The 27,596-nt window shown below is 38.0% G+C and overlaps 1 protein-coding gene across 1 annotated transcript in view; it reads left to right on the top strand.

Moving 5' to 3' along the window:
- Nucleotides 1–2,905: 2,905 nt before the first annotated feature.
- The window catches only part of MEOX2 (mesenchyme homeobox 2), a 73,353-nt gene continuing 48,662 nt past the window's right edge, over nt 2,906–27,596 (top strand). Inside the window, exon 1 of the mRNA XM_055420521.2 lies at nt 2,906–3,708. Coding sequence (XP_055276496.1) covers nt 3,195–3,708 — 514 coding nt within the window. The 5' untranslated portion in view covers nt 2,906–3,194. The remainder of the gene's footprint in view (nt 3,709–27,596) is intronic.

Here is a 27,596-nt window from a genome sequence, read left to right as displayed (position 1 = left end):
ACATTCTAAGAATGAAAATTTTGGAAAAAAAAAAGTTTTATGGAATAATTAACATATATTTAGAAATTCAGATAAAACAGACCAGTGATATTTGATTCTGGAATGCATCCAGACCTCCTTTTTCACTTTTTTTTTTCCTTTGAACCACTCTTTTTCTCTTCCGAATAACATTTTCCTTATACTTTCTATTAGACATCAGGACTTCATGTTAACTGATAGATGTTTTGAGTCTTCACTTAAAAAGACCTTTTCTGCCAGGTTTCTTTTAATTGTGTGCCTTTCAAAGAGACTCCTCTCATTTCTAAGCTTTTCTAATTTTTCTTTACCAGACTTTTAGTCCTATACTCAGCTGACTGACTGAGGCAGGTTGTGGAGAAATTTCTGGACATGTTGTTAACATCTGACACAGTGAGTGAGAAAAAAAACCCAGCACAGTCACAGGGCAGGTTCAAGGAGAAGTGGCAGCTCCTGGAGATGAAAACTTATGTGTGTTTGCTGGTTGCTGCAAACACACTGGTTAAATTCAAATCCATTCATTTCTCAATTGTGTCTCTCCCTCTAAACCACTGTAATGCAAACCAAAAGGACCTTTATGGATGTTTTTCATTGATGTGTGCAGATCAAGTGTATCTTTAATTAGTCCTGTCTGACATTTTCCACAATGCGTTTAGTAGACAGTATTATATAAATATTTCCAGTGACTGTCTATGGAGGTGTTTACCTAAATTTTTCTTGGATAAAGCCTTTAATGCTTTCACCCAGGATCCATAGAAGAGCTACCCGAGTTTGGGAAGTTTAGTGTTACTGTTTGTACTTTAAGTTTAATATCAGAGCACATATTGAAACCATAAACACAATGAAAATTCAAAAAATATTCCGACGATATTAGAAGAATACATCCCCTCCTTTTTTATCCTTAAAGAGCCAAGGGAGTGGGGAGTGGCAGGAAGAAACATTCTTAAGATCTAAGCCCTGGACGCCATCCTGCGAGCGCTTAAAACCCTTAGAAACGTGCAACGTGAAGAACACCCCCTTTCGAAGTCTAAAACAATATTAGATTCCCAAAACATATCGGCAAAGAAAGCCTTACCGTCAAACGCTTGCAGCAGGTTCCAGCTCAAACCCAGACTGAAAAGTTGAGCAGCTGGTGAACAAAAGTTTTAACCTTTTTTTTTTTTTTTTAACGAAGTCTGCAAAACTAATTTCCCTCAAAATAGGGCTCAATTTCCGTTAAAGAAAGCAGCGCTAACAAATCTCAGAATTCCTGATCACTCCCACCCCATCTCACCTCTGAGCATTGGAAAACAATTCGAACTTTCACACGGATGTAAAGGTTTATTGCAAAGCCACTATTCTCCAGGATACTTGAAAGGAAAAGGAGATGGTCAGGCTGAAGCCTGAGGGACAGGGCTAGGGAAAAAGTTCTACCTTGGTGACATTTCTCAAAGATTAATCAATACATTTTCCTAATTCAAACCAGATGCCTGGCCCAGTTTTCTGTCCCCAATAATCCCATTAACAACTTCCAAGACCTGACCCCCGTCCTCTGGACACCTAAGACAATGAAAGTAAGACGGCGACGCTCCTGGTGGCACATTTGGGGTCCCGGGAGGTACAGGTGAGCGCCGATATTCTCCTGATGCGACAAGTCCCAGGCAGGGCTCAACTGTTCCCGCAGCTCACTGTGCGCGGCCAGCGTGTGTGCCTTGTGTAAACGACTTGGCCCCCAGCAGACAGTGTCGCCCTTCAAGCATGTGGCAGTATCAAAGCCCAGCCGTGGCTCGCATTAATTCACCGGTGGCAAGTTTTCTAAGTCATTTTCTAGGATGCAAAATTGTACCCAGGGAGATCCGAACTTTAAGGGATACCGAAGTGTAGTATTTGTTTGGTAAATGGAACCATGGCGGGGTGGGAGTGAAAGGGGTGCAATTAGCTGATTGATTTTTTGAGCGGAAGAGAGATGGATTTCTGGAGGGAAACGAGTTGACAGGGGGCTGGCTCCTGAGGGAGAAGACTGGAAATGTACATGCAATATACACATCGCTTGTGACTAGAATGAAATCGCTTTAGAATACTCCTGATCCAGGAAAAGTTTTTCTGGGCGGACAAGTGGCTAGGAAATGGAGTGGGATCCGGAAATCGAGGGCGGTGTAGGGAAGAACATTTGAGGAAAGCAGGGGAAGAGACCCCACCTGGGATGGCAGGTGAGGATGCCAGAAGCAGCACATCTGCGACTGTCACGGCCGCATGCTTTCTTCCACCCTACCAAGTCTCGTTCCTTGCGGCACAGAGAAAGGCCCTTTCTTGCCCGTGGGGAACTTTCCCTGTATCCTCGAATCTGGCGTCTCGGCGCTCCAACAACCCACCCACAAACACCAGCTGTATAAAAAGCTAAAAGCGCCACTGAGCCTATGACACGAGTTGATGCAAAGTTGGATAACCTTAATCTGAGTGAGCGCCAGACTAGTTCTGATTCTTTTCCTTAATCCTACTCCTTTCGTGCTTCTCCACAGTTAGGCACACCCTAAGCTTTCCTGCAGGTGACAGTGCCCAGTGACACTGACAAGACACCTTTCGTGAGAGAAGTGAGCAGGTGGGACACTGGGTGCGGGGTTGGAGCTGGCGGGCGCCACGGCACGCCCCGGCCGGCGGAGCGGGAAGGGTAGCCGCTGCCCGCCGGGGCTCGGGTTTAGGCGCCCGGCGCGCCGCTTGCAGTCCCGGCTATTGGCAGCGGCGGGCGGGCGTGGACGCGCTGCATGAGTCCAGCCGGCGATAGGAAGTGGAACTGGGAGCGCACGGCGCGGACTGAGCGGGAGTTTTGGAGGGAGTTTGCATGTGGTCAGCACTGGGCTCCTAAGCCAGCCCCCAGCTCACATTACACTCTATTTATAACCTCTCAGAGCCGTTTCCCCCTGAAAGCAGTTCTCTGGGACCACCTTCTTTTGGCTTCAACCTCTCCTACTCTTGACATCTGAGTAGCTCAGAGGGAAGCTTCTCCAGGTCCGAGTGTTTATATGTAAAGGAGACTGGCCGCTAGGGCTCAGGACCGGGATTATCCGAGCTCTGCAGAAACGCGGGCGGCTATTGCTTTGGGAGGGGGAAAAGTCACACGGTTTCCAGTGAAAAGTGACAGAGGGTGGTGGCGTTTGGAACCGTCGTGAAGTCTTCTGCCTGGACCCCGAGACTTGCATGCTATGGAACACCCGCTCTTTGGCTGCCTGCGCAGCCCTCACGCCACGGCGCAAGGCTTGCACCCGTTCTCCCAATCCTCTCTCGCCCTCCATGGAAGATCCGACCACATGTCCTACCCCGAGCTCTCCACTTCGTCCTCGTCTTGCATAATCGCGGGATACCCCAACGAGGAGGGCATGTTTGCCAGCCAGCATCATAGGGGCCATCACCACCACCACCACCATCACCACCACCACCACCAGCAGCAGCAGCACCAAGCTCTGCAAGCCAACTGGCACCTCCCGCAGATGTCCTCCCCGCCGAGCGCGGCTCGGCACAGCCTCTGCCTCCAGCCGGACTCGGGAGGGCCCCCGGAGCTGGGAAGCAGCCCGCCGGTCCTGTGTTCCAACTCCTCCAGCTTGGGCTCCAGCACCCCGACCGGGGCCGCGTGCCCGCCCGGGGACTACGGCCGCCAGGCGCTGTCACCCGCGGAGGCGGAGAAGAGAAGTGGCAGCAAGAGGAAAAGCGATAGCTCAGGTAAGGGCGCGCCGGGCACCCTCGGCGAAAGGGGGCGGAGAGATTACTGGGCAGATGCTCCCGCTGGAGTGAGGCGGCGGGCGTTATGGGACAGGTCTTTTCCTCTCTGGCTCCTCCGAGGCTGCTTTGGTCCTTTGATTTGGGGGCACGTGTTTCTCCGAGGGCAGCGCTGCAGCCAACTGCGTTAAGCTCTCCAAGATTCAAACTAGTTTACCAGAGGGTTGAGGAAAAAAAGGACAAGTGACAAGTATGTGAAATCGATTGCGAAGCGTGACCTTCCATCTGAGCGATGGGGAGAGGAATGCGCCCTGGGATGCAGCGTCCGCTGGGCGTGCGTGCGGGTGGGTGCCTTTCCTTGACTTTTCCCGACTCTGAATGGCTCGATTTTTCCCATCGTTAACTGGATTTCCAAATTATTGCACAACATTTGGAACTTGCAGTGGAACTTGGCAGAGCACATGAGAAAAAGTTTTAGTTGTTTTTTTTTTTTAATTCTGATTTCAGAGTTCTTTAAATAGCACCCTATTCCAAACGGTAAAATTTCTCTTTCTTGGGGAAGAAGATATTGTCTAGGAATTCAGAGGATTTTAAGGAATGTGTCAGAGAATGGCAAGTAAACATACGCTCAGACCCTTGACGAAAGACGATTCTTTATTGTAGTTGTATTCGTGTAATGCTAACCAAAAAGAAAATCTGAGTTTCAAAAGTGGAAAGTAAAATCCTCCTTCAGTGGCGTACTATCCGAAACAAGGACTGGGAAACTTAACAGCAACCGGGGTAGCGCTGCTACAAGTGGGTGTGCGTAGGAGGCGCGGATCTAAGGGAGGATATTTTGAACCGCGAAGCGAAAGGGGAATCTTAACCAAACGCGAATGTTTGAAGGCACCGGGAGCCAACTAAACCTTAGCAATCCAGAGAAACTAAAAGCTTTTCTGTCAGCTGTCAAAGCCCGTGCCTGTCTCTGTCCTAATGAAATTGTTAAAAGATGCTTTATAAGGAGGGTATGAGCTTTCTTCAGTAGCTACGACGCAACCTGCGTCCCATCTTTTTGTAAGCTGTCGTTTATTTAATATATTTGAGTATTTTCTTTCTTTGCGGCATTGGTTCTAAGAGCCCTTGGAAGATAATTCCAGGTACTGATTTGAAAGACTGGATAATGTCTATCCTTTATAATAATTTAGGTTAGATTTCACATGAATGACAGTGATTGAGCCGCATATTTCATGTTCTTTTGCAGCAATAGTATCAATTATTCTTCAGTGTGAGTACGGAATGGGTTCTTCTATCTCAAACTTAGAATCTCACGTTTACATTCCAAGGTCAGGGTGAACTTCTAATGCCCCATCACAAAATAGTTTATATGCAAAAAGTTGCCAGCAGTATCATTCATTTTTAATGGTTTTTACTAACCCTAAGTGAGACACTTCAGAGTGAAAAAGTTAATTATAGAAAGAAGTCTTCCATCTTCATTAGAAACAAGACATTTTTAGAATGCAGTCATCATTTTATAGAATCAGCATTTGATATCAATGTAACTTTTCTGGGATAAGATCTGAGTGCAGGTTAGCCAGGGACACTTTTGCAATTTACCAGAGGCTCTTACTGTTCCTTTTACTTTCTGCGGTGAGAAACCTATATGATGGATTGTTTCATATGCTTCTTCAACTGAACAAACGCACCTAAGTTTCTTAGGACAAACTGAATTTTCATATAGGCCTATGTTATTTTGATCAAGGAGAAATCAGGAAAGTGAGATCTAAGAAGGGACTCCCTTCAGTTATTTTAATAATGACTTTCTTAAGAAAATTGGTTATATTAATACTTCTACCTTCCCTTGGTGGGAAATAACCATATAACAAAATAAGTCTGTTTTTTCATGTTGAAGTTGATAAGTCCTGGAAAAACAAAAGTTTTCATCAGATACATAAAATATTAATAGGTTACATCTTGAATGGGAAATACAATTAATCATCACCAAGGGTAGAATCACTGGGGAGTTAGAATGAACTGTTTCTTTGATGGGATATTTTGAAAGAACTCTTCACTGTCTAAAAGGAAATATATTTTAAATTTCTTGTTGAATATATGTACAATCTTTGAAAATAAAGTTTAAACAGCCAAATTTACTATTTTAGATAAATATTTGTTAGATTCTTTAAGTCATTTTAAATTCAAGGTATCATTTTTTATTGGAATGATGTTGTATTTGGTCTTTTATAATTTATGCTCACAGCTATTTCTTTTCATATTATTTTAAGGGCACCTTGATCTAGCAGAAAGTAAAGCAAAGTAGAAAGTCAATGTAATTCTGACATATTATTAACATTTAGAGCACAGTTTTAATGTTTCAATATTTCAAAAAAATTAATATAATGTTGACACTTCAAATTTTAAAATTATATTTGACAAAACTCACACCATGCATTACAGAGACCATTTTTATTTTGTCAGACAATGTATATTTAGTATGTATTTCTAGTTGAGAGTGAACGTAGTGTATAAATCCAGGACAAAATCGGAACCAAAATTCTGTGTGTTTGCATCTCACAGATTGTATGTATATGTGTATGTGTGTATTGACTGTGTGAAATTCTAATGGAATTTAAGCACTGGAAAATATTGAATAACAACCCCAATTGTTATCTGTGATAATGATGCTGAAATTATAATAGCTAACATTTTTCAGTGTGCATTTGTATGCGTTTCGCCTCTCAAAAACACATGAACACACGCATACACAAACTCAAGAAGCTTAAGGGTCTAGAAGCAAATATTTATGGAATTTAGACTTCCACTGCACTTTATCAACAATTGAAAACAACAACGTTTAATAGAAAACCACACTATCTTTTATATATGTTAAGCATATTTGCAACTTTGAACCTGCTATGCTTTTCGGCATTATTATCAAAGCCAACATCTGCCACACCTTCAAAGGAACTCTTAGAAATCAAAACTTTACAACTGTACTTAAAGCAATCTATACAAAACAGGTGATTCTGAAAAAAAAGTCTATAAATACTGTGAATTACTTCACTTCAGTTACCTTTGATTGTTCACCAAGCAACGTAGTAATAAGTATAAACTTCCTACTTTCAGTTAGTAGATCAAAATAAATTAAGCTAATTTTATTTTTTAATGCAGGTAATATAAAGTATAAATGTATGAGTATCTTCTGTTCAAATTTATTGAATGAATGTAAGTGCATATTTTATAAAAAATCAAAATTATATAAAAAAGGAGTGATTTGGGGGTGTCAGTTTTACAAGACTTTGAATCATATTAGATTCTCATAAAACTGTAAATATTTTACTATAGCTACAAGATCATAAAATATCTGTTGTCAAATTATGTCTGTCTGGCTCTGCAGATCGATAGGCAAGTATTAGGATAATATGCTGGAAATTAAATACAGAGTAATAGCTTACCTACCCTACCTCTAGTATTATATTGTACTTTTTTCTAGATATTTCTATCATCATGTTTTCTGAAAGAAAAGAAGTTACATTATTATTCACTTCTTTGTGACTGGATCATGACTTTTCAGCATTTGCTTTAGAATTTAAAATGCAGTCTATTGGATGTGGATGGTTATAGGTCAGTATTTGTATTGAACAAATTAAGTGCCTCAAATCTATGAAATTTAAAAAGTAATTTAAGCCTTTTTCTTGTAGTAGTAGATTAATTTTAGATGTGAACATTTAAAATGATGACCTGACATAAAAAAAATTCTGAGTACCATTGACTTACATGAGTGTTTGCAAAATGATTACACTCAAAAGTCAAGACCATTAATTCCTTCAGAATTAAGGTGCTTTATTGTGGAAAATCAGCAATGATGGAAGGAAGAATGCAAATAAATACTGAAAAGTTTCCATTTCTCTGTAAATACCTGTATTTATAGTTATTTGAAAAGGAAAGCATCAAACATAATGCATGGCACTGCTAAAACTTTCATTTGAGTTAAAAACCCTCTATCAAGCATTTTAAGTTTTAATCTTTGTTTACAGTAATCATCAATGGAAACCATTATGTTGGTACACTGTAAGCTGATCACCATTAATAAACCAAAAAATTTATTTTAAGCATTACCTTGTTTGTCTGTGTTTCAAAACATAGATCCTTCATCAGTAGGAAGGATTGGAATTTATCACAACTTATTTATTGTAAGACCTAATTAATTTTAAACAAAAAATGACGAAAGGGACAACCCCTTAACTCAGATTCAGAGAAATTTGGTAAACTATTGCTATATTTAGTAAAAGAATTAACTTTTTAAAAAATAACCTATGGGTGAATTAATAACTGACTTCTGTTAAAAAAAAAAATTCTCCACATGTAAACCTATTTATGTATTTGGCCTGGTAATGATGCCAGTTTTATTCATTTACTACATTTAAATATATATATACTGGGCAGTTTCATTAATTTACTGGATTAAAAATGGCAGCCAGAAGCGCACAGAAAATGTGATGGCTTTATAGATTTTCATTTCAAATAAAAAAAGTATATAATACAATAATATATTGTAGTTTTAGACCACGTTCACTTCAGTAATTTATTCTTAAAATTTCAGACCACTTTTTCCCCCAAGAATTGCTATGATTATTACAAACATTTACGAGTGATAAATGATAAGGGTGAAAAATATTACAAAATAAGATACACACAGGAATTCCTTAACTAATATTTGTTGAGTTAATAGTTGTGGATGATTTATTTCTCATTTTCTTGTAATTTTGCCATATCGTTTTTTATAATAAAAATTTTGTGAGGAAAATATATTAGCACATGAAGTAAGACTATCAGGAGTAGAATTTCCCCCCTTGATTATAATCATAAAATAAGAAGGATTAAGTGTTGAGTAACCAGCTAAATTACATATCCTGCATTATTGCATTGGTGACTGATTCCAATGGTTACACTAGAAAAAATGGTATAAAGCACAAACCAAGACCAAAGTGCACAAAGTAGAAATTGTGTTAGATATTTTTATTTAAACGGCAAAACACATTTTATTGTTGCAACTTCTCTTATGTATTTTAATCATTAATATGATTTACTTATCAATAATAAGCATTTTGTAAAGAAAATTAAACACTAAGACTTTCTGTTTTTGTTATACTTTTTATGATTTTTTTCTCAGAATAGTTGTATCAAACTGAAGCCCTCATGTAGAGATGAAGCGACACAATAATAAGGAAATAAGAATTGCGACACCGCCTTATTCCCCACACTACTTCAAAATCAGAGTCATCAGTGAAGTTCAAAAGCCAATTGCAAAAAACCTTTTAGAATATTTTATTGCTCTGATGAAGTAAAACTTAAAATAGTAAAGGTTACTTTGGGTCTCAGACTTCAATTTGCATTACCTGTGTAGAGGTAGAATTAATTTAAATTGGAGCCCCTTTTCTCCAATGATTTTCTACTTACTTTATAGAAGGGTAAGGAATTTGTTTTCTCTTTAAGAAATTGTGATAGATAGTATTTTAGGATACAAATAATAAATAATATATCTATTAATCAATCTGTGTAAAATTCAGATGTTGCTTTTTGTTCAGATGTTTTCATACTTCAGAGTAAATGTTTCTCTTTAAAGTCTTTAAAATATTTTTTAATGAAATTAACTAAAAATTACTTGGTAAAAATATACATTCATTTTGGATTAAATGGGTCAATTATTAATACTCCTCTATATTTTAAATTTGAAATATATAATTAAAATCCGCTTATTCGTGAAAACCTTTTTATAATGTCACATTTTCCACAGCAATATATTGTTTCTGAATGTAATACATTACTGTCTGCAAATTTGTGTATTGGAATATTGATTTTGTAGGGCTCTGAAATTATTGCATGATATGTTTTTTGATCTCTTCTATGCACCTATGAATAAGAAAAATCAGGTAAAATATGTATTAATGTGTATACATTTTTGGAAGGGGTTTATATGAAGAAAATTCTTTCAAAAATAATTACGTTGCTATCGATCCTATATAGATTTAAAAATTAACAAATTGGAACTTCAACTTGTCTAATACCATAGTTATGGTACTTTTCAAAGTTAGCATTTCCTTAAAAATTTTTAATTCTAAAATATTTGTATTTTTTTGGTGACTTAATTCTTTCAGCCTTGGAGTTTTAACTTTTACAGCAGATACAAGTTTAGCAGGTAATAATAACTCGTGGTCGTGAGAAACATTAGGGTTTTGTTTAAAGACTTAAATTCAGAAATCATTGCTCTTCTTAGAATCAGTTCAATTAGAATATTTCAAATGTATTTAAACATCCTGGTGTTGTTGGTTTTTTTTTCTGTATGTCTTCTTTCTAAGATGGTTTAGGTATGTTTCTTGAAGCTGGGTAGAATACATTGGTTGAAATTGTAAATATAAGGTGTTTGTTTTTTATAGTTTTTAGTCACTACTATATTTTAGTGGAAAGGTCAGTGGTATAAAAGACAGGGAAGATGCTGAACTCAGACATGGCATCTACACTTAAAGCACACTTTAAAATAATCTCTTTATATAAATGTATGTATATACACTAATAGAATCTCTAATTTCTTCATAAAAGATCATCTGAACTAAAGTATCCACATTAAAGACTATAATATGATATTAAATGTTATAGTTACAAAATAAAATATTAAACATATGGCTATGTGGAGAGTCCTAAAGACTGAACCTGGTAATCGATGACAGTCATAAAACCAAATCTGCCAACTCCCTGCAGTTTTTCTTTTGTCTTTCTCTTCCTCTGGTTCTTTATTCTGCCTACATTTCAAGAGATTTCCGTAATGCTACAAGAAAAAAAAAAAAAAATCCCAGTTATCTTACAAGACTGTGGGCAAGAAAATGATTAAGATGAAGTCATCACTCTTTCAGACTGTGTGGAAACCTAGTGGAGGGTCCAGCTTTGGTTGGTGGATGCCAGTAGAATTTTAAAGGCCGAGAATTTTGCTCTTTGAAAATACAGCTTTAATGCTTTGCCAGAAATGACACCCAAGTAAAAACTTATTTTTGCAAATGATAGTTATTTGCAAGTGTACTGGCGAAATACATTCAGTGTCTGTAGAGGCGGCTTCTTACAACTTACTGGATGCACAGAAAACTTTTGGATTCTTAGCCTCCTTTAAAAGTAACAAAGTAAACCGAAGTATATTATTAGTTAAAAAAAAAAGTTAAAATGGGCAGTGAATCTCATCAAAGAAATAATGAATACCAAGTAAATTTTACAAATGATTGATTTTATTGTGGTAGTGAGAACACACAGTTCAGGAAAATAGAATTGTGCCATCAAAAACTTAGTGGGAGCTAAATTGATGAAAAGTGGCTTTGATTTTTTAGGATGCCAGTAATTTATTGAATGGCTTTCACCTTTTAAGAACCATATAAAGAGAGATTTACTCCTACTTGGGTAGATTGAGATTAAGTGATATCTCTCTTCTTTAATATTTTTCAAAAATAAAATGAATTTTCAGGTATTTTTCTGCCTGACAATGAAAGTCTCCCCAACTACATGCTATGTTTACTTAGGATTTTTTTTTTTCTCCTTATTTGTAGTATAAACGGGTGTGGATGTATTAAACTAGAGAGCATCTAGGTGTAAATTGCTAAGAAAGACCAAAATGGCATGAAAACCAGCTGTTAGACACCTAAATTTAGGGGCTGCTGCCACATGCATTTCCAAGATTATGATCTTTTGAATGTCTACCTTCAAAATTCAAGGAATCCTGCATGCCTTTTCTTCCCGAACTATTCTTTGTTCCTAGAAGAAGAGCACCACATTTTTTTCTTGGATACCCAAATGTTTGGGAAAATAAGAAGGAGCAGCACCTTTTTTTTTTTTTTGCAATTTTAGTCAGTAGTTGATAGATCACAAAGGATTTATCTAATTTCTTTGTCATCCTCTTAGGAAAATCGGTGGCACATTCATAGGGATGATTGAAGACAGCTTGATGCTGACTATCTGATGGTGGGCAGTGTGTTGGGAAGCAACAGGATGGTGAACTACCCAGGGTCTGCCCACAACTGGAAAATATTAGCACCTCTAAACATGATAGAGCGAAGAGAGGGAGCTTTTACACTGGAATCCAGTGAGAGCAGCAGAAAGAAGCCTTCCAGCAAAATTGGGACCTCAAGTGGAAGTTTGCAGCCCATCTCAAAAGTCTTGCAATAGCCTCCCTTCATGCTTTCCAATCCCCTTCTATTGCATCCCTTTGGCCAGGTGTATTCAGAAGATGGGGCTTCCCTTTTGGCTCAGTCAGTAAAGAATATACCTCCAGTGCAGGAGACATGGGTTTGATCCCTGGGTCAGGAAGAGCTTCTGGAAAAGGGAATGGCAATTCCCTTCTAGGCAATTCCAGTATTCTTGCCTGGGAGATTGCATGGACAGAGGAGCCCGGCAGGCTACTGTCAATGGGGTTGCAAAAGTCGGACACAACTTAGCAACTAAACCACCACCACAGTCAGAAGATAGAGAAGCATATCACTCAGGTCTTGGTGGATAAAATCCTTAGATATCAACCTAAAGGAACGCAGGCCACAGAAGAGAAATGTCAAGAGTTGTTTTGCCTCTGTCACTTGCTAACTATGATTTAACTTCTCTGAGGTGTAGTTTCCTAAAAATTAAAGTGAGTCAATAAACACAAAGTACTTAAAACAGTGTCTGGTTCAGTAAGTATTGTTGTTTTTGTCTTCTACCAATGTAGGTACAATTCTGTTGTGGGTATTCACCATCAAAAAACAATCTCTGTCTTATGTTGCCTGTTTATTTGTGTTTTACTAGTAATATTGCTGTAGGAAATGTTACTTGCCTGAAAGGTTATTTTAAATAATTCGCAACTATTCCATTCTAAAGGAGATCAATCCTGGATGTTCATTGGAGGGACTGATGCTAAAGCTGAAACTCCAATACTTTGGCCACCTCATGAGACGAGTTGACTCACTGGAAAAGACTCTGATGCTGGGAAAGGTTGGGGGCGGGAGGAGAAGGGGACGACAGAGAATGAGATGGCTGGATGGCATCACCGACTCTGTGGACATGAGTTTGAGTGTACTCCGGGAGTTGGTGATGGACAGGGAGGCCTGGCGTGCTGTGATTCATGGGGTCGCGGAGAGTCGGACACGACTGAGCGACTGAACTGAACTGAACTGAACTGATCCTTAGAATTGTACATCCATCGCATGCCATTTTCCTGAAATGCAGAGTGAGTTTTAAACCAACCTTTATAAGAAACTCAAGTTTCATTCACTTAATAACCCCTAAGATTCCCATTCCATTGCCTTTTCTGTTTGGATATCTCCTAACCTTTCTCAAATGTCTTCTACACTTCTCCATCAAACACTTGTTTTCAAGAGGAAGGTACAAAGAGGTATTTAGTCAAGAGGGAACAGAAGTTAAACTGAAAGGTTTTTTACATATGACAATGAAATGTCAGGTGTCTGTTGCCATTGTTAACTAGGAAGTTGGACAGAACATTTTTCTGCTGAGTTATAAAGTTCATTGCTGAGAGAATTTACGTATTATAGCCCACTGTTATTTTGAGTAGTTCCATTTGGAGACCCTTATGAATGACAAATATGAAAATACTTAAAAAAAACCCTAAAACTGTATTATATCTCACATTAAATACATAAGGACAGTTTTATAATGGTGGTAAGTTCTTTTTTCAAAGCAACTATTGTTTGTGAATTTACTTATATTTAATAAATTGTTGAGAACTATTGCTTAGGTTGAGGCAATAGAGTGCAAAACTCGCCCAAGTTGTGGGGGAATAGCTAGTTTCATTCCGTGCAGCTTACTCACCTCTCCTAGGCCTGCAGTTTAATGTAGGGAAATTCAGAAATATATTTCAGAGATTTATTATATATGATGGTCTGTGGCAGTTGCTTTTGAATAAATAGTGGAATCAGATACTGTATTAAAATTCTAAATGTCCAGAGCTAACTTTTTCAAAGCTCTTAGACTGACAGCAGTTTAATTCCTAAAATGAGAGTTTCAAAGGACTAGTGATTGCTTCTCTTCTAGATCATGGAAGGGCGAAGAGCAGGTACATGAAGAAGAACAAAACATTAAATGTTCAGTAATACACAGAAGTGACAAGAAAGGGCTGACTGCATCAGTTATTTCATTCCTCTTGGCTTTCAGGGTAGGCTTGATTTGTCAGTTTTCTTACTGACTTATAATCTATAATTCAACAGATGATCAGAATTATCTAGACACTGGAAGAGACCCGAGCCACCACCCAGTTCAATGAGTGTATTTTTTGATGAGAGAATGCACCCAGAGAAGTGAAGTAATGTCTGTTGGTTCAGCCAAGTAGTGCCAGCTGAACTTCCATATCCTGACTTCAGCCTAGTGCCCTTAAAAGGAAAATCTCCTATCCTATTTTGAAACCTTAAGTTTTTAGTTTTCCCAATAAAAGTAAATTACAGCATCATTTAAAATGTTGGCTACTGCTTTTGAACTAATAAAAGTGAATTTGACAAAATGCTTTACCTGGGTATAAGCTACCTCTCTCTAAATCTGAATTTATGATTACCTTGGTCATTTTTCACTATTTTATGAATATGAACACTATTATTATTCTTTTTTAGCTTCTTTTCTTAGTTTTCTGATGGCATAGTTCTTGCTACGGGTTACCATTAATGAACCATAGCATTTTAAAGTTTAATACGTGGTAATGTGCCAATGCACTTTGTTATATGATGTTTATAAGTAATAGGTATTTATGTAAATGGAATCATATTTTGGGTAGCCATTTGTGAACTGAAGAATCTGTTTCCTGTTTTAAAATGTTTAATGTGCTACTAATAGATTTTGTTTAGCTGGACTTTACCTATAATATACTTGCATTTTGTATTGAAAGTCATAAATAACTACAAGTAGACACCACACAACTTTCCCTTGTCTCAAGTCTTAGATCTAACTCCATTTAAAAATAAGTATTGATCCTATTTTTTAATTGAATACAATCTTTTTGCCCAGCATATGCTAAGAAATGTTAATAATTGGCCATTTTTTGCCTCTGCTAAGCAGGCCTACCTTCCTGTTTCTCCTCCAGTTCTGCCGACACTCGTCTTCCCCACAATCTGTAGACACCAGGCCCATCTGCTCATCCCCAATGCAGAGACCCACATAACCCCTGGAACACTCATGGTAATTCCAGGTCCTTAGTTCTCACTAGACTCTCAAAAACAAAATTAAACATAAAATACACAGTTGGCTCTTCCAAGAATTTTTTTACCCTCTTTTGTCTACACACAACTCTGTTTCCAAAATAAAAAAAATAATTACTCTTCTCCCTAGTTTGATGATTTTCCACTCCTTTTCCAGCAGACTTAAATTCAAAACTCAGTCATGCTGCCTTTTCCTGCACAGCTAAGCCCAAATCCATTCTATTGCTTACCATTCCATATGTTCTATATTTTTTTCATATTCTTACTTTGATGTTTCTTGCACTTAATTTTTGTTTTTCCCCCAGGATTTCTGATATAGCTCTCTCTTCTCAATGTATTTACTTCTGTTCATTCTTCCCTAATGAAATCCTTTATTCAACATATAATAATATTTGGACTTTCTCATTCCTCTTCTTGAAATTCTGCATTAAACTGAAAGTATTCTATACTTACAGTACGAATGTTTAATCATAGGCTTTGATGAGTATACCTGGAGTGGCTAATAGTTGCCAATGATACAGCACTAGATTTTACTTGTGCTGCTTCTTGTGTGCAGTCACGTTTTGTTTAATATCATATATATCTAATATATATTATATTTTATATACAATTAAACGTATAACATAATCCCATGCACATAACATATACATAATCGGATAGATACACTTAGATCAGTTTTTTCCTGTCAAAGCCATCTTTCATTTAGTCTTTGAAATACAGTGTGAAATGTTAAAGACTATCTTCTGATAATTCCTAATGTGAGTACCTAAATACATATAGTGATAGTTTCATTCAAGAATCTTTCCCACAAGATTTTCTGCATCTTCTATTTGTCAAGATATGCTAATATTACTTACCACCCAATGTTTGGTTTGCTTAGGATTTAGGGATATATGTTAATTGGATTCCATCTACAGTCTCCCAACCCAGTCATTTAAGGTTTTATTGACCAGCTGGGCCAATTGGTCTGATACTGATTTTGCTTTTGTTTTTTTAAAACCAGTATTTCCTCAATAAACTTGTTTATGTCTGCTTCTTTTTAAAAGCTTATTATTTTGAGAAAATTGTATAATCATATATAGTTATAAGACATAATAAAGAAGGATCTCAATGTGCTTTACTTAGTTTTCCCCAGGGTTAATATTATAATACAATAATATAACCAGAAATTGATCTTGATAAAATTTGCTAATCTTACTCGGATTTCACTAGTTCTATTGTACTACTGTGTATATTTATTCTTGTGTGTGTATATTTAGCTCTGTGCTGCCTGCCAGATTTTTTTTGTATTTTGATCCTGTAGCCTATAACATCTTTTTCCTATATATGTTTATTATTTTCATTAAAATACAGCTTGTGACAACTTCCCAGGTCAATACTACTCTAAGTTAATCTTTGCACTTCTCTTACCACATTAATATCTGTATACTGCATAACAACACAGTTAAATTTTGCCTCATGGTTCTCTTTGCTGTTCCTATTCCACATGTCTCTAGTCTGTGATTTGCATTACATGTATTCCCAAAGAAGGAGCCTGCCTTCTTTTTCTTTTAATGTGGCATTTTGCATTAGGATAGGTGCACAGAAGTGCTTGGTAAATCCCATTTGTGGCATAGAAAATGCTTCATTAATATCTAATGAATTGTCTGTATCAGGGGTTTTCTGAAATTCTCGGTTTCAGGATTCTAGTAGTTGGCAAATTCAGAAGATTGTTGGCCAATCCATAACGGAGTTGAATGAATATTGACTTTAAGTAATTATCTGTACTTGTTTCTGAATGATTTTTATGGATGCTTTCTGAAGTGAAATACCTTTGATGACATGGCATATATTTGCCATTTGTGAATTGATAAGGCATAGAAACATACATTTGTTAGAAACTTTATAAATCATCAAAAATCGTCAACTTTTAAGAGGTAAGATGCATTTATCTTTGATAATTCAGTGATTATTAAGCCAATCTCCTGTTAACTGATATATAAGAATGTCTCATTCCATTATTTGGGAGTAAGATGTGAGATTCTCTGAACATTCTTTGCAGCTATGCTATGAATTGTTGAGCTTTTGTACATTACACACAGCCAAGTAATCATAGTACTTAAAATATCTGTTTAACAAAGTCAAAATATTAAATTGAACTTGAAATTATCAGGCAAACGGGGAAAATACGGAGTACTAATCCCTATTGTAGTATTGAATAGTGGCACAGAGAGTTGGTGATTTGAAAAAGAAGATAGATTATTTTCTAGTTTTTCAAGCAGACTGAATTTTAAAAAAGAAATGTGAGGTCCCTTTTCTGAGCACCCTGATACAGTGATGCTGATTCAATCTATGACGCTGCAGTCTGTATCATTCTGCTCTGAGTATAACTGGTTAACCAGATCACACGATGGTATGTGATTAGAGAATGTGGATCCAAGACACTGACAAGTGACCACACGTGAGGTGGCCTGGCTATTAAGGAAAAGAGCAGTGACAGAGGAGTGGGCAAGCTAAATAAAAATCATCTCACTTGCTTTGAGTTTAGTCATGTATCACATGTAACTGTCTCATGAAAAGAAAGTTTGCAACAAGACTATTTATCCAAGTAAATTAGCATTTATTTCTATAAAAAGTAAAATTAATCCATATTGCAAAACATTTTTTAATAATTTTTTAAGAATCTATTATCCATGACTTTGACACTGATTCTATTTTAATAATTCCTTCAACTCATAAAGAAAAATAACTCTCGGATTTTACATGCTTCTGGATCTTTTTGATAACTTGGTATCATCAGGTTAATTTAGGGCTTCCCAGGTGGCGCGATTGGTAAAGAACCCACCTGCAAGTGCAGGAGATGTAAGAGACGGGGTTTGATCCTTGGCTCGGGAAGATCCCCTGCAGGAGGGCATGGCAACCCACTCCAGTATTCTTGCCTGGAGAATCCCATGGACAGAGAAGCCTGGTGGGCTACAGTCCATAGGGTCACGAAAAGTTGGACATGACTGAAGGAACTTAGCACACACACATGCATAGGGTTAATTTATTCAGACCAGTAACTCTCAACACTGATGTTACATTGGAATGGTCTGGGAACTCTCAAAAAATTCTAATACTTCATAGATTATGATTATGTTAATCTAGAGTAGATCTGGAATTTAAAAATTTTTATAATAGAAAATCATAATATAAAAGAGTAGAGATAATAATATAATGAACACTCAGGTGCGCATCATGTTCAATATATGTCAACACGTGGCACATCTTAACTCATTTATGCCATTCCACTCCTCCCTTCAGTTCAGTTCAGTTCAGTCACTCAGTCGTGTCCGACTCTCTGCGACCCCATGAATTACTCCTCCCTTAACTTGTCCCACCCAGTTACTTTGAAACAAATCTCAGGTAGCTTGTTATTTCATCTGAACATTGATACTTTTAAAAAGCTCTCAAGTGATTCTAATGTATAGCCAAGACTGAGAACTACCAGTAGAACATTCTTGTTTCTAGGTTGAAAATTTATGAGAGGCAGAGACTCTGTATTCTAAATCTTATCCTTTTCTTCACATGGAGAGCATTGTTAGACATGGTTGCTAATAAAATACTACAAAATTACTAGAAATGCCCATTTGTATATCTGTGTTTATCACCAATAATCATATTACTCTCCTGTGCTGGGTAGTATGGTAGTACTAGCCATATAAGACTATTTAAACTTTGATTAATTAAAATTAATTAAATTTAAAAACCAGTTCCTTTGTATCAGTAAACACATTCCAAATACCCACTAGCCATATGTAGACACTGGCTAATGTATTGAACAGTGCAGATATAGAACATTTTGATCTGTTAAAAAGTCTAATTGAACAGTGCATCTAGACAGCTTTACTACTCTGTTCAGCTACTGAAAGAGTAATCTATTCAATTGTTCAGTGGTAAATTAAAATGAAGTAAATGAAGAATTAAAGAAGGAAATTACAACGTACGATGAATGTAAATGTAAAAAATAATAGAATTTTGGAAGTGGGGAAGACAAACAATGAAAGCATATTAAAAAATGTAAGGTCAACTAGGGAGATTCTTCAGAAGGCCTCTTGAGGAATAGGGAGGAGAACATTTTTCTGGGAAAGGGTGGGGAACATGCCAGGAATTAGGCTAGATTTTCCAGGGGGAAAGTATGAAAACTTAATAGAATCAGACAGTGGCAATTAATGACAAAGGGTTATTGACTTTCAAAGCTTCTCACAATATCTGATCTTTTACAGTCCCTGGTATGAATTCCAGAATTTCAAGTCAGGTAGCTGACAAACTGAAATAGCATATTAGACAAAACTTTTGGGGGGAAGAAAATGAGGATAAAGTATTCATCTTGGCGTCTGAAAAGAGCAAATGCAAGGAAAAGTGAAGTATAGGGAGACTCACAGCTGTCCTGTGAACCATCTGGGTCTGCTTGGCTGCAGCCATACATTACACAATGAAGCTGCCAACCGCAGAGTTCTGAATATGTGGAAAGCAGGACTGTTCATCGGTGGATTCATTTTTAACAGAGATTAATTGGTAACTAATTGATACTTGAACTGCTAGTGATCTGTGGGAGAAAAGGCAATATTAACACTACGTATTAAGCCAAGATACTGGGGGATACTTTCACGTTAGAATTTATGAGTTGAGAGTGTATGCTCATGTAGGAAAGTATAGAAAAACATTAACAATTGTGTTCAGACCACCTTAGGAATGCAAAAAAACAAACACACACATTACAGTTCTGGGCCAAGCATATGTCAGTTTCCAGGCAACTCTCATTGTTTTTTGAGAGGTTTTGGAACAGAATCAGGCCAGACCAAATGTAATTTGTAATAAAGTTTTATTGGCAGTGTAGAAGACGAGTAAGGAAAACATTTTAGTAATTTTCAGTGGGTGAAATTTATGAGTTTGCTTTTATATTGAAAGTTTGCTCATAAGATGTTGGTGGCCATTGGTGTGTAAATGTGTGGATGTGGTAATCTTTATTACTAATAGCAATTTTTTTTTAAAACTTTTTCCCCCAGTTTGAAAAACAGTGTTCTTTTACCATGGACACAGTAATGATGGGTTATATTTTTATAAAAAACAGAATAAATAGTCTGCATAGGCAAAGCATCTTTGTGTTTTTTTAATAAAACATCGCTAGTTAAAGTATGCTAGTAAAATTCAATAAGGTAGTTGAATGGATGCTAGTACATAGTAGAAACAGGTGATTTCCAAGTTGGATGGTTTTACCTTGAAAACTCAGGTTGTGAGAAAGTCAAAATAAACCAATAGAAAAATATGGTATTCAAAGTGGATGGAATAAAGAGGTTCCACAATTTAACTGTGTCCTAAAGAGGTGCTGAGTGAGAGAGAGACTGCTTTATACAAGAGTCAAGGCAGAACAAGGGATTTTCTTCACGAGGTAGTTGTCCCTCAGATCTGAGTCTCATATCTGCCTCGGGTCAGACATAAATACTCTCATATTTTCTCTATCCTTCTTATAATACTAAAAACAATATGCAAAAAATTCTCATTTTACCTTTATCTAATACAATTCATTTTCAACTGCCTGTTAAGGAAGCCATATTAGTACTTTAGATAAAGCTGAATTCCTTTAAAAAAAAAAATGACTCAGAGACGACCAAATAAACGGTGTTGTTGTTTAGTCACTAAGTCATGTCCTACTTTTTCGCCACCCCCTGAACTGTAGCCTGCCACGTTCCTCTGTCCATGGGATTCTCCAGGCAAGAATACTAGAGTGGGTTGCTATTTTCACCTCAAGGGGGTCTTCCCGACCCAGGGATAGAACCTGGTTCTACTGCACTGGCAGGCAGATTCTTTACTGCAGAGCCACCAGGGTCCCCAAAAGGGTGAGATGCATCCCTGGGTGGGCTCGAACCACCAATCTTTCAGTTAACAGCAGAACATGATAACCGATCGCACCACAGAGACACAAAATAAATGGTAATTAGTATCAAATTTGCCTGGAGAATCCCAGGGACGGGGGAGCCTGGTGGGCTTCCATCTATGGGTTCGCACAGAGTCAGACACGACTGAAGCAACTTAGCAGCAGCAGCAGCAGTATCAAATTATAGCCTGTCCTCTCCCTGGTCCCAGAAATACACAGGACACACACAATGCCTTAGGTATTTCAGTAGCTTCATAATTCACAAACTCAGACATAATTCACTAAATGGGTACTCTGGGCTAGGGACTTAGTTCTGTGCTGTGGGTACACTAAGATGAACAGAACACCTTGAGGTTTCTGGAAGGGTCCACAACATAGCATGGAAGGCAAAGATGGAAACGACCAGATGCAACAATATAATAGAAGAAATAATAGTGTAGCAAAGATGATGAAAATATTTGGAGAAGTCCAGGAAGGTTTCTGAAAATGTATGAACCTGTCTTGTTCCTCAGCCACTCCAGTACTCTTGCCTAGAAAATCCCATGGACAGAGGAGCCTCGTGGGCTGCAGTCCATGGGGTTGCTACTAGTCGGACACGACTGAGTGACTTCCCTTTCCCTTTTCACTTTCACGCGTTGGAGAAGGAAATGGCAACCCACTCCAGTGTTCTTGCCTGGAGAATCCCAGGGATGGTGGAGCCTCATGGGGTGCCATCTATGGGGTCGCACAGAGTCGGACACGACTGAAGCGACTTAGCAGCAGCAGCAGCAGCCTTGTTCCTCTCCCTTCTTACTTCTCCCTTCTGAAGTTATGAGCACAGAAAAATCTATTAAACAATGACCTGGATCAAATCATCCTGGGAGAAAAATAATGAACAATGAGCTATGAAATGCAGAGCAGGTTTTGAGCCCCTGGGATCATGCACAAAATCTGCCCCTAGGGCATTCTTAACCAAATCCTTAATTTTTATGATTCAAGGATTCCTTTGTTTTATGCACTGAGAGGTAGTAATTGATTGTAGATAGCTAAATTTTATAATTCAAAAATTGTGTCCCCAGGACGTTGTTTGATAAAATCACAGTGAAAAGTAAAAGATTTTGCTAGCTGGCTAACTACATATTTGGGAATATATTTGGCAGGATATTGATGTTATCTTGATAAGGCAAAAAAGGATTAAGTCCATGGAGGACATTGTGGAGTACATTTTTAGGCAGGACTGTGATGCTGTTAGCTCTCACATATTTCAAAGGCTCATTTTAGTAGAATATTGTGAACATGTGAAATGACTTTTAGTCCTTCCTTGGTTTTCCTTCTTTGGCTGTCTTGGCATTTCTCTCCATCTTTATCTTGAAAGCTCTTAAGACTTCCCTTCAGACCATAGTCAAGTAACTTCACAGAATGTTAGACTTGGAAGGGATTATAGAATTTATCAAAATCATCCTTTCAGTCTTGTTGTTGTTTGGTTGCTTAATTGTGTCTGACTCTGTGTCCCCATGGACTGCAGCACGCCAGGCTTCCCTATCCTTCAGAGTTTGTTCTGAACTCATGTCCATTGAGTCCATCCAGCCATCTCATCCTCTGTTGTCACCTTCTTCTCCTGTCCTCAACCTTTCCCAGCATTGGGGTCTTCTCCAAAGAGTCAGCTCTTTGCATGAGGTGGCCAAAGTATTGTAGTTTCAGCTTCAGCATCAGTCCTTTCATTGAATATTTAGGGTTGATTTCCTTGAAGATTGACTGTTTTGATTTCCTTGCTGTCCAAGAGACTCTCCAGGGTCTCTTCCAGCACCACAGTTTGAAAGCATTGATTCTTCACCGCTCAGCCTTCATTGTGGTCTGACTCTCACATCCGTACATGACGACTGGAAAAGCCAGAGCTTTGACTATACAGACCTTTGTGAGCAAAGATGAGAAAATTGAGGCTCAGAAAGTGGCACCGCTAAAATAATGTATGCAGAGCTGGGGCTAACAACTTCCAACTCAGTAACTTTTTCTTATTGCTATAATCTTCCCCAGACTGGCAGTATTACCATTTAATTACCACTGTCTAGTTTTGTTTTGAATAAATACTATGTGTTCATTAGCTGATTTCCTTTACTTGAATCTAGAGGGAATAGAATTTCCATCGATGGGATCCCAGTATCTGCCTTACTTGACATTTATTTCCTGGTAAAATTTGTCATTCATGGAAGAGGAACAATTTGGGCTATTCTGAAGTTGATGCCTATTCTTCATATTTACCCTGAAAATTTAAACATTAATATATATTGTATCAGTGGTTAATGTAATAATTAAATCTATAGTGTTGTTATAATTGATTGACTTCCTGATCTGGCATTTGAGGGTTTCCCAGTGTTTCAAGTGCTCTTTCTCAGTTCCAGACATCTTATTTGAATCCTTTAATTTCATCACATGTTGCTTTAATATTCCTTTAGTTATCTTCCAAAACATATTCAGTGTTACCAATTCATCAGGGTGTTTTTTTTTCCTCTTAGTTTAGGGCAATATTAGCTTTCTTTGTTCATTTTCTTTTCTCTAAGTTATTCTGGAAATGTATGTGGAAGAAGTCGTATCAGTTCACAAATTTGACTATTATTGAATCACGTGGGTTTGCGTTGCCAAAATGTATGACATTGTCTTCAACATTCAGGGTGTACTTAGAAGAAAGCCTGAACTGTAAGAAAAGGATTTTTTGCGTGTGATGTCCACTTAACTAATAAATCTGTCATCACTGACTGGTCTCCATTTCCTCTGAAATAAACAAATCACTATTAAGTTCTTTGAAGCAGGAGACTGCCAGGAAACACGAAAGTCACTTTTGCTTCATCCTCCAAGATAAAGTATTTAATAAGTGGAAATGAGATGCAACAGAAGGAGCCATGGGGTCTTCACACCTGCTAGAAAGTCCAGCAGGTCTCCACAGAGCAGGAATTCAAACAAACTTCAGACCTGACGTTCAGCAGAAGTGCAGAGATGAAGCCAAGAATAAACTCTGTAAGGCCCTTGAAAACTTTGTAAGTTGAAAGCCTGAATTGTAGAATCCTAGGAAATTAGAAGAGGAAAATTGAGGAATCTGGAGGTCCATGACCCTCAACTGAATTAGCCCTATTGTTATTTTTTCTTTAGACTATTTCATTTTCTACTTTAAATCAAATGGCAATTGATCCTTGTGTAAGAATGTATATTAGAAAGTCAGGGTCTTGGTTAAAGAGTAAACGTCACGCATCCACATCTGAGGGCTTTTCTGTTTGTTTGCTTGCTTATCTAATTTCAGAGAAATCCAGACCTGTACTTTATTCTTGTTTATCTCAGCCAAAATAAATAAGTTTCTTTAAAGTAAGTGCACATGTAGTCTAACAAGGAAATCACTAGGAAAACATGAAGTCAAGTGAGAAGCAGAACAAAAGAAGCAAAATTTTAGAGCTCCTGAGAGAGACCAAAAAGCAAATAAATTACAAAGGAGATAAGAAAACCCAAGTGTATTTACAGATTAAATTTAAAAGGGTTATACATTGCTATTTTCCTTAAATTTGGTGTTCATTATTTAGAATCAAGAAATTTATTTGTCTCAGTTCAGTTCAGTTCAGTCGCCCAGTCGTGTCCGACTCTCCACAACCCCGTGAATCACAGCCTCCCTGTCCATCACCAACTCCCGGAGTTCACTCAAACTCATGTCCATCGAGTCCGTGAGAACAGCCAATTTCTCTCTTTTAAAAAACAGTGTTTATGTATTTGGCTGCATAGGGTCTTCGTTGTACCACATGTGATCTTTGCTGAGTGCTGCCAGGACTTTCATTGCAGCAGGGGCTCTCCAGCTGTGGCATACGGGTTTAGTAGTTAGGACGTGGACTCAGTCGCCTGCGGCATGTGGGATATTAGATCCCCAACCGGGGATCAAACCCTCGTCCTCTGCGTGACAAAGTGAATTCATAACCACTGGACCACCAAGGAAGTCCCAGTAACAGAAAATTTCTCTTTAACTTGTGTCATTTTTATGTAGCTCTGTGAGCACAAATTGCTGTGGTTGATATTTGTTTTAGCAATTATAATCCTGAAAAAGAAAAAAAGCAGAGGCAAGACACACTTCATCCAGATTACATTTTTTTGTTTCAACTAAAAACTTTATCTCAAGGTTGAGAAACCTCTTAACTCAGGTGATAAATAAACAGGTCGATGCATACATACGTATAAATACATACATACATAGATTTCAAAGAGATGATGTTGAAAGGACCAATAGTCTATCAAGACAGTAAGTTGTTTTCTGTGTGCCAATAGCCCAGTGACTGAAATCGTGCCATTGCTCAAGCACTCACTCTTCTCACTGCCATCCTTCCAGTAATCTGTGACTAAGGATGCCTGCACTGTGCAATTATTTATAATGGCTCTGCCTCCAGAAAACTTGCACATTTATTTTACCTTTTAGAAACAAATTTAGTGCTATGCCAATCAGGTATTTTCAAGGTTACTGGAGAAATTTCTCTTGATTGACATCAAACAGATTTGGCACCAAGATGAGAGTTCTTTCATTTCATTGTTTTTAAAATTGAATCGTTCTACTTATCACCTTATTATCAATAAATTTAAAATTACATTGGTTTTCAGAGAGTCTGGGTACTTTTAAACAAAATGCAGTTTCTAGCTATGAAAGAGTGCCATACCACTATGCTCTGTGCAAGCTCAGTCATTGGAAACTGCAACAGGAAAGTTGATTTTCTATCCACAGGTTTAGATTTGGTTATTTATAAATGTGGAAATGAACACTGTGGGAGTATGTCCAAGGCTTGAGTAATTTATATTTCTCAATAATTTGATAAGAAAATATCAGTTGCTCATTCATGTCTGACTCTTTGCGACCCCATGAATCACAGCATGCCAGGCCTCCCTGTCCATCACCAACTCCCGGAGTTTATCCAAACTTATGTCCATCAAGTCGGTGATGCCATCCAACCATCTCATCCTCTGTCATCCCCGTCTCTTCCTGCCCCAAGTCCCTCCCAGCATCAGGGTCTTTTCAAATGAGTCAACTCTTCGCATGAGGTGGCTGAAGAATTGGAGTTTCAGCTTCAACATCAGTCCTTCCAATGAACACCCAGGACTGATCTCCATTAGGATGGACTTGTTGGAATCACTGCAGTCCAAGGGACTCTAAAGAGTTTTCTCTAACACCACAGTTCAAAAGCATCAATTCTTCAGCATTCAGCTTTCTTTATAGTCCAACTTTCACATCCATACATGACCACTGGAAAAACCATAGCCTTGACTAGACGGACCTTGGTTGGCAAAGTAATGTCTCTGCTTTTTAATATGCTATTCTAGGTTGGTCATAACTTTCCTTCCAAGGAGTAAGTGTCTTTTAATTTCATGGCTGCAGTCACCATCTGCAGTTATTTTGGAGCCCCAAAACATAAAGTCTGACACTGTTTCCACTGTTTCCACATCTATTTCCCATGAAGTGATGGGACCAGATGCCATGATCTTCGTTTTCTGAATGTTGAGCTTCAAGCCAACCTTTTCACTCTCCTCTTTCACTTTCATCAAGAGGCTTTTGAGTTCCTCTTCACTTTCTGCCATAAGGGTGGTGTCATCTGCATATCTGAGGTGATTGATATTTCTCCCAGCAATCTTGATTCCAGCTTGTGCTTCTTCCAGCCCAGCGTTCCTCATGATGTACTCTGCATATAAGTTAAATAAGCAAGGTGACAATATATAGCCTTGACGTACTCTTTTTCCTATTTGGAACCAGTCTGCTGTTCCATGGCCAGTTCTAACTGTTGCTTCCTGACCTGCATATAGGTTTCTCAAGAGGCAGGTCAGGTGGTCTGGGATTCCCATCTCTTTCAGAATTTTCCACAGTTTATTGTGATCCACACAGTCAAAGACTTTGGCATAGTCAATAAAGCAGAAATAGATTATTTCTGGAACTCTATTGCTTTTTCCATGATCCAGCGGATGTTGGCAATTTGATCTCTGGTTCCTCTGCCTTTTCTAAAACCAGCTTGAACATCTGGAAGTTCACGGTTCACATATTGCTGAAGCCTGGCTTGGAGAATTTTGAGCATTATTTTACTAGCGTGTGAGATGAGTGCAATTGTGTAGTAGTTTGAGCATTCTTTGGGATTGCCTTTCTTTAAGATTGGAATGAAAACTGACCTTTTCCAGTCCTGTGGCCACTGCTGAGTTTTCCAAATTTGCTGGCATATTGAGTGCAGCACTTTCACAGCATCGTCTTTTAGGATTTGAAATAGTTCAACTGGAATTCCATCACCTCCACTAGCTTCGTCCGTGATGCTTCCTAAGGCCCACTTGACTTCACATTCCAGGATGTCTGGCTCTAGGTGAGTGATCACACCATCATGATTATCTGAGCTGTGAAAATCTTTTTTGTATAGTTCTTCTGTGTATTCTTGCCACCTCTTCTTAATATCTTCTGCTTCTGTTAGGCCCATACCATTTCTGTCCTTTATTGAGCCCATCTTTGCATGAAATGTTCCCTTGATATCTCTAATTTTCTTGAAGAGATCTCTAGTCTTTCCCATTCTGTTCTTTTACTCTATTTTTTTGCATTGATAGCTGAATAAGGCTTTCTTATCTCTCCTTGCTATTCTTTGGAACTCTGCATTCAGATGCTTATATCTTTCCTTTTCTCCTTTGCTTTTCGCTTCTCTTCACAGTTATTTGTAAGGCCTCCTCAGAGGGCCATTTTGCTTTTTTGCATTTCTTTTCCATGGGGATGGTCTTCTCTCCTGTAAAATGTCACAAACCGCCGTCCATATTTCATCAGCACTCTGTTTATCAGATCTAGACCCTTAAAT

Source organism: Moschus berezovskii, chromosome 3 (genome assembly GCF_049115385.1).
Source record: "Moschus berezovskii isolate FMDL1 chromosome 3, NW_MosBer_1.0, whole genome shotgun sequence".
Lineage (NCBI taxonomy): Eukaryota > Metazoa > Chordata > Mammalia > Artiodactyla > Moschidae > Moschus > Moschus berezovskii.
The sequence above is the reverse complement of the archived record's forward strand: the minus strand, read 5'-3'. Positions and strand labels throughout refer to the sequence as shown.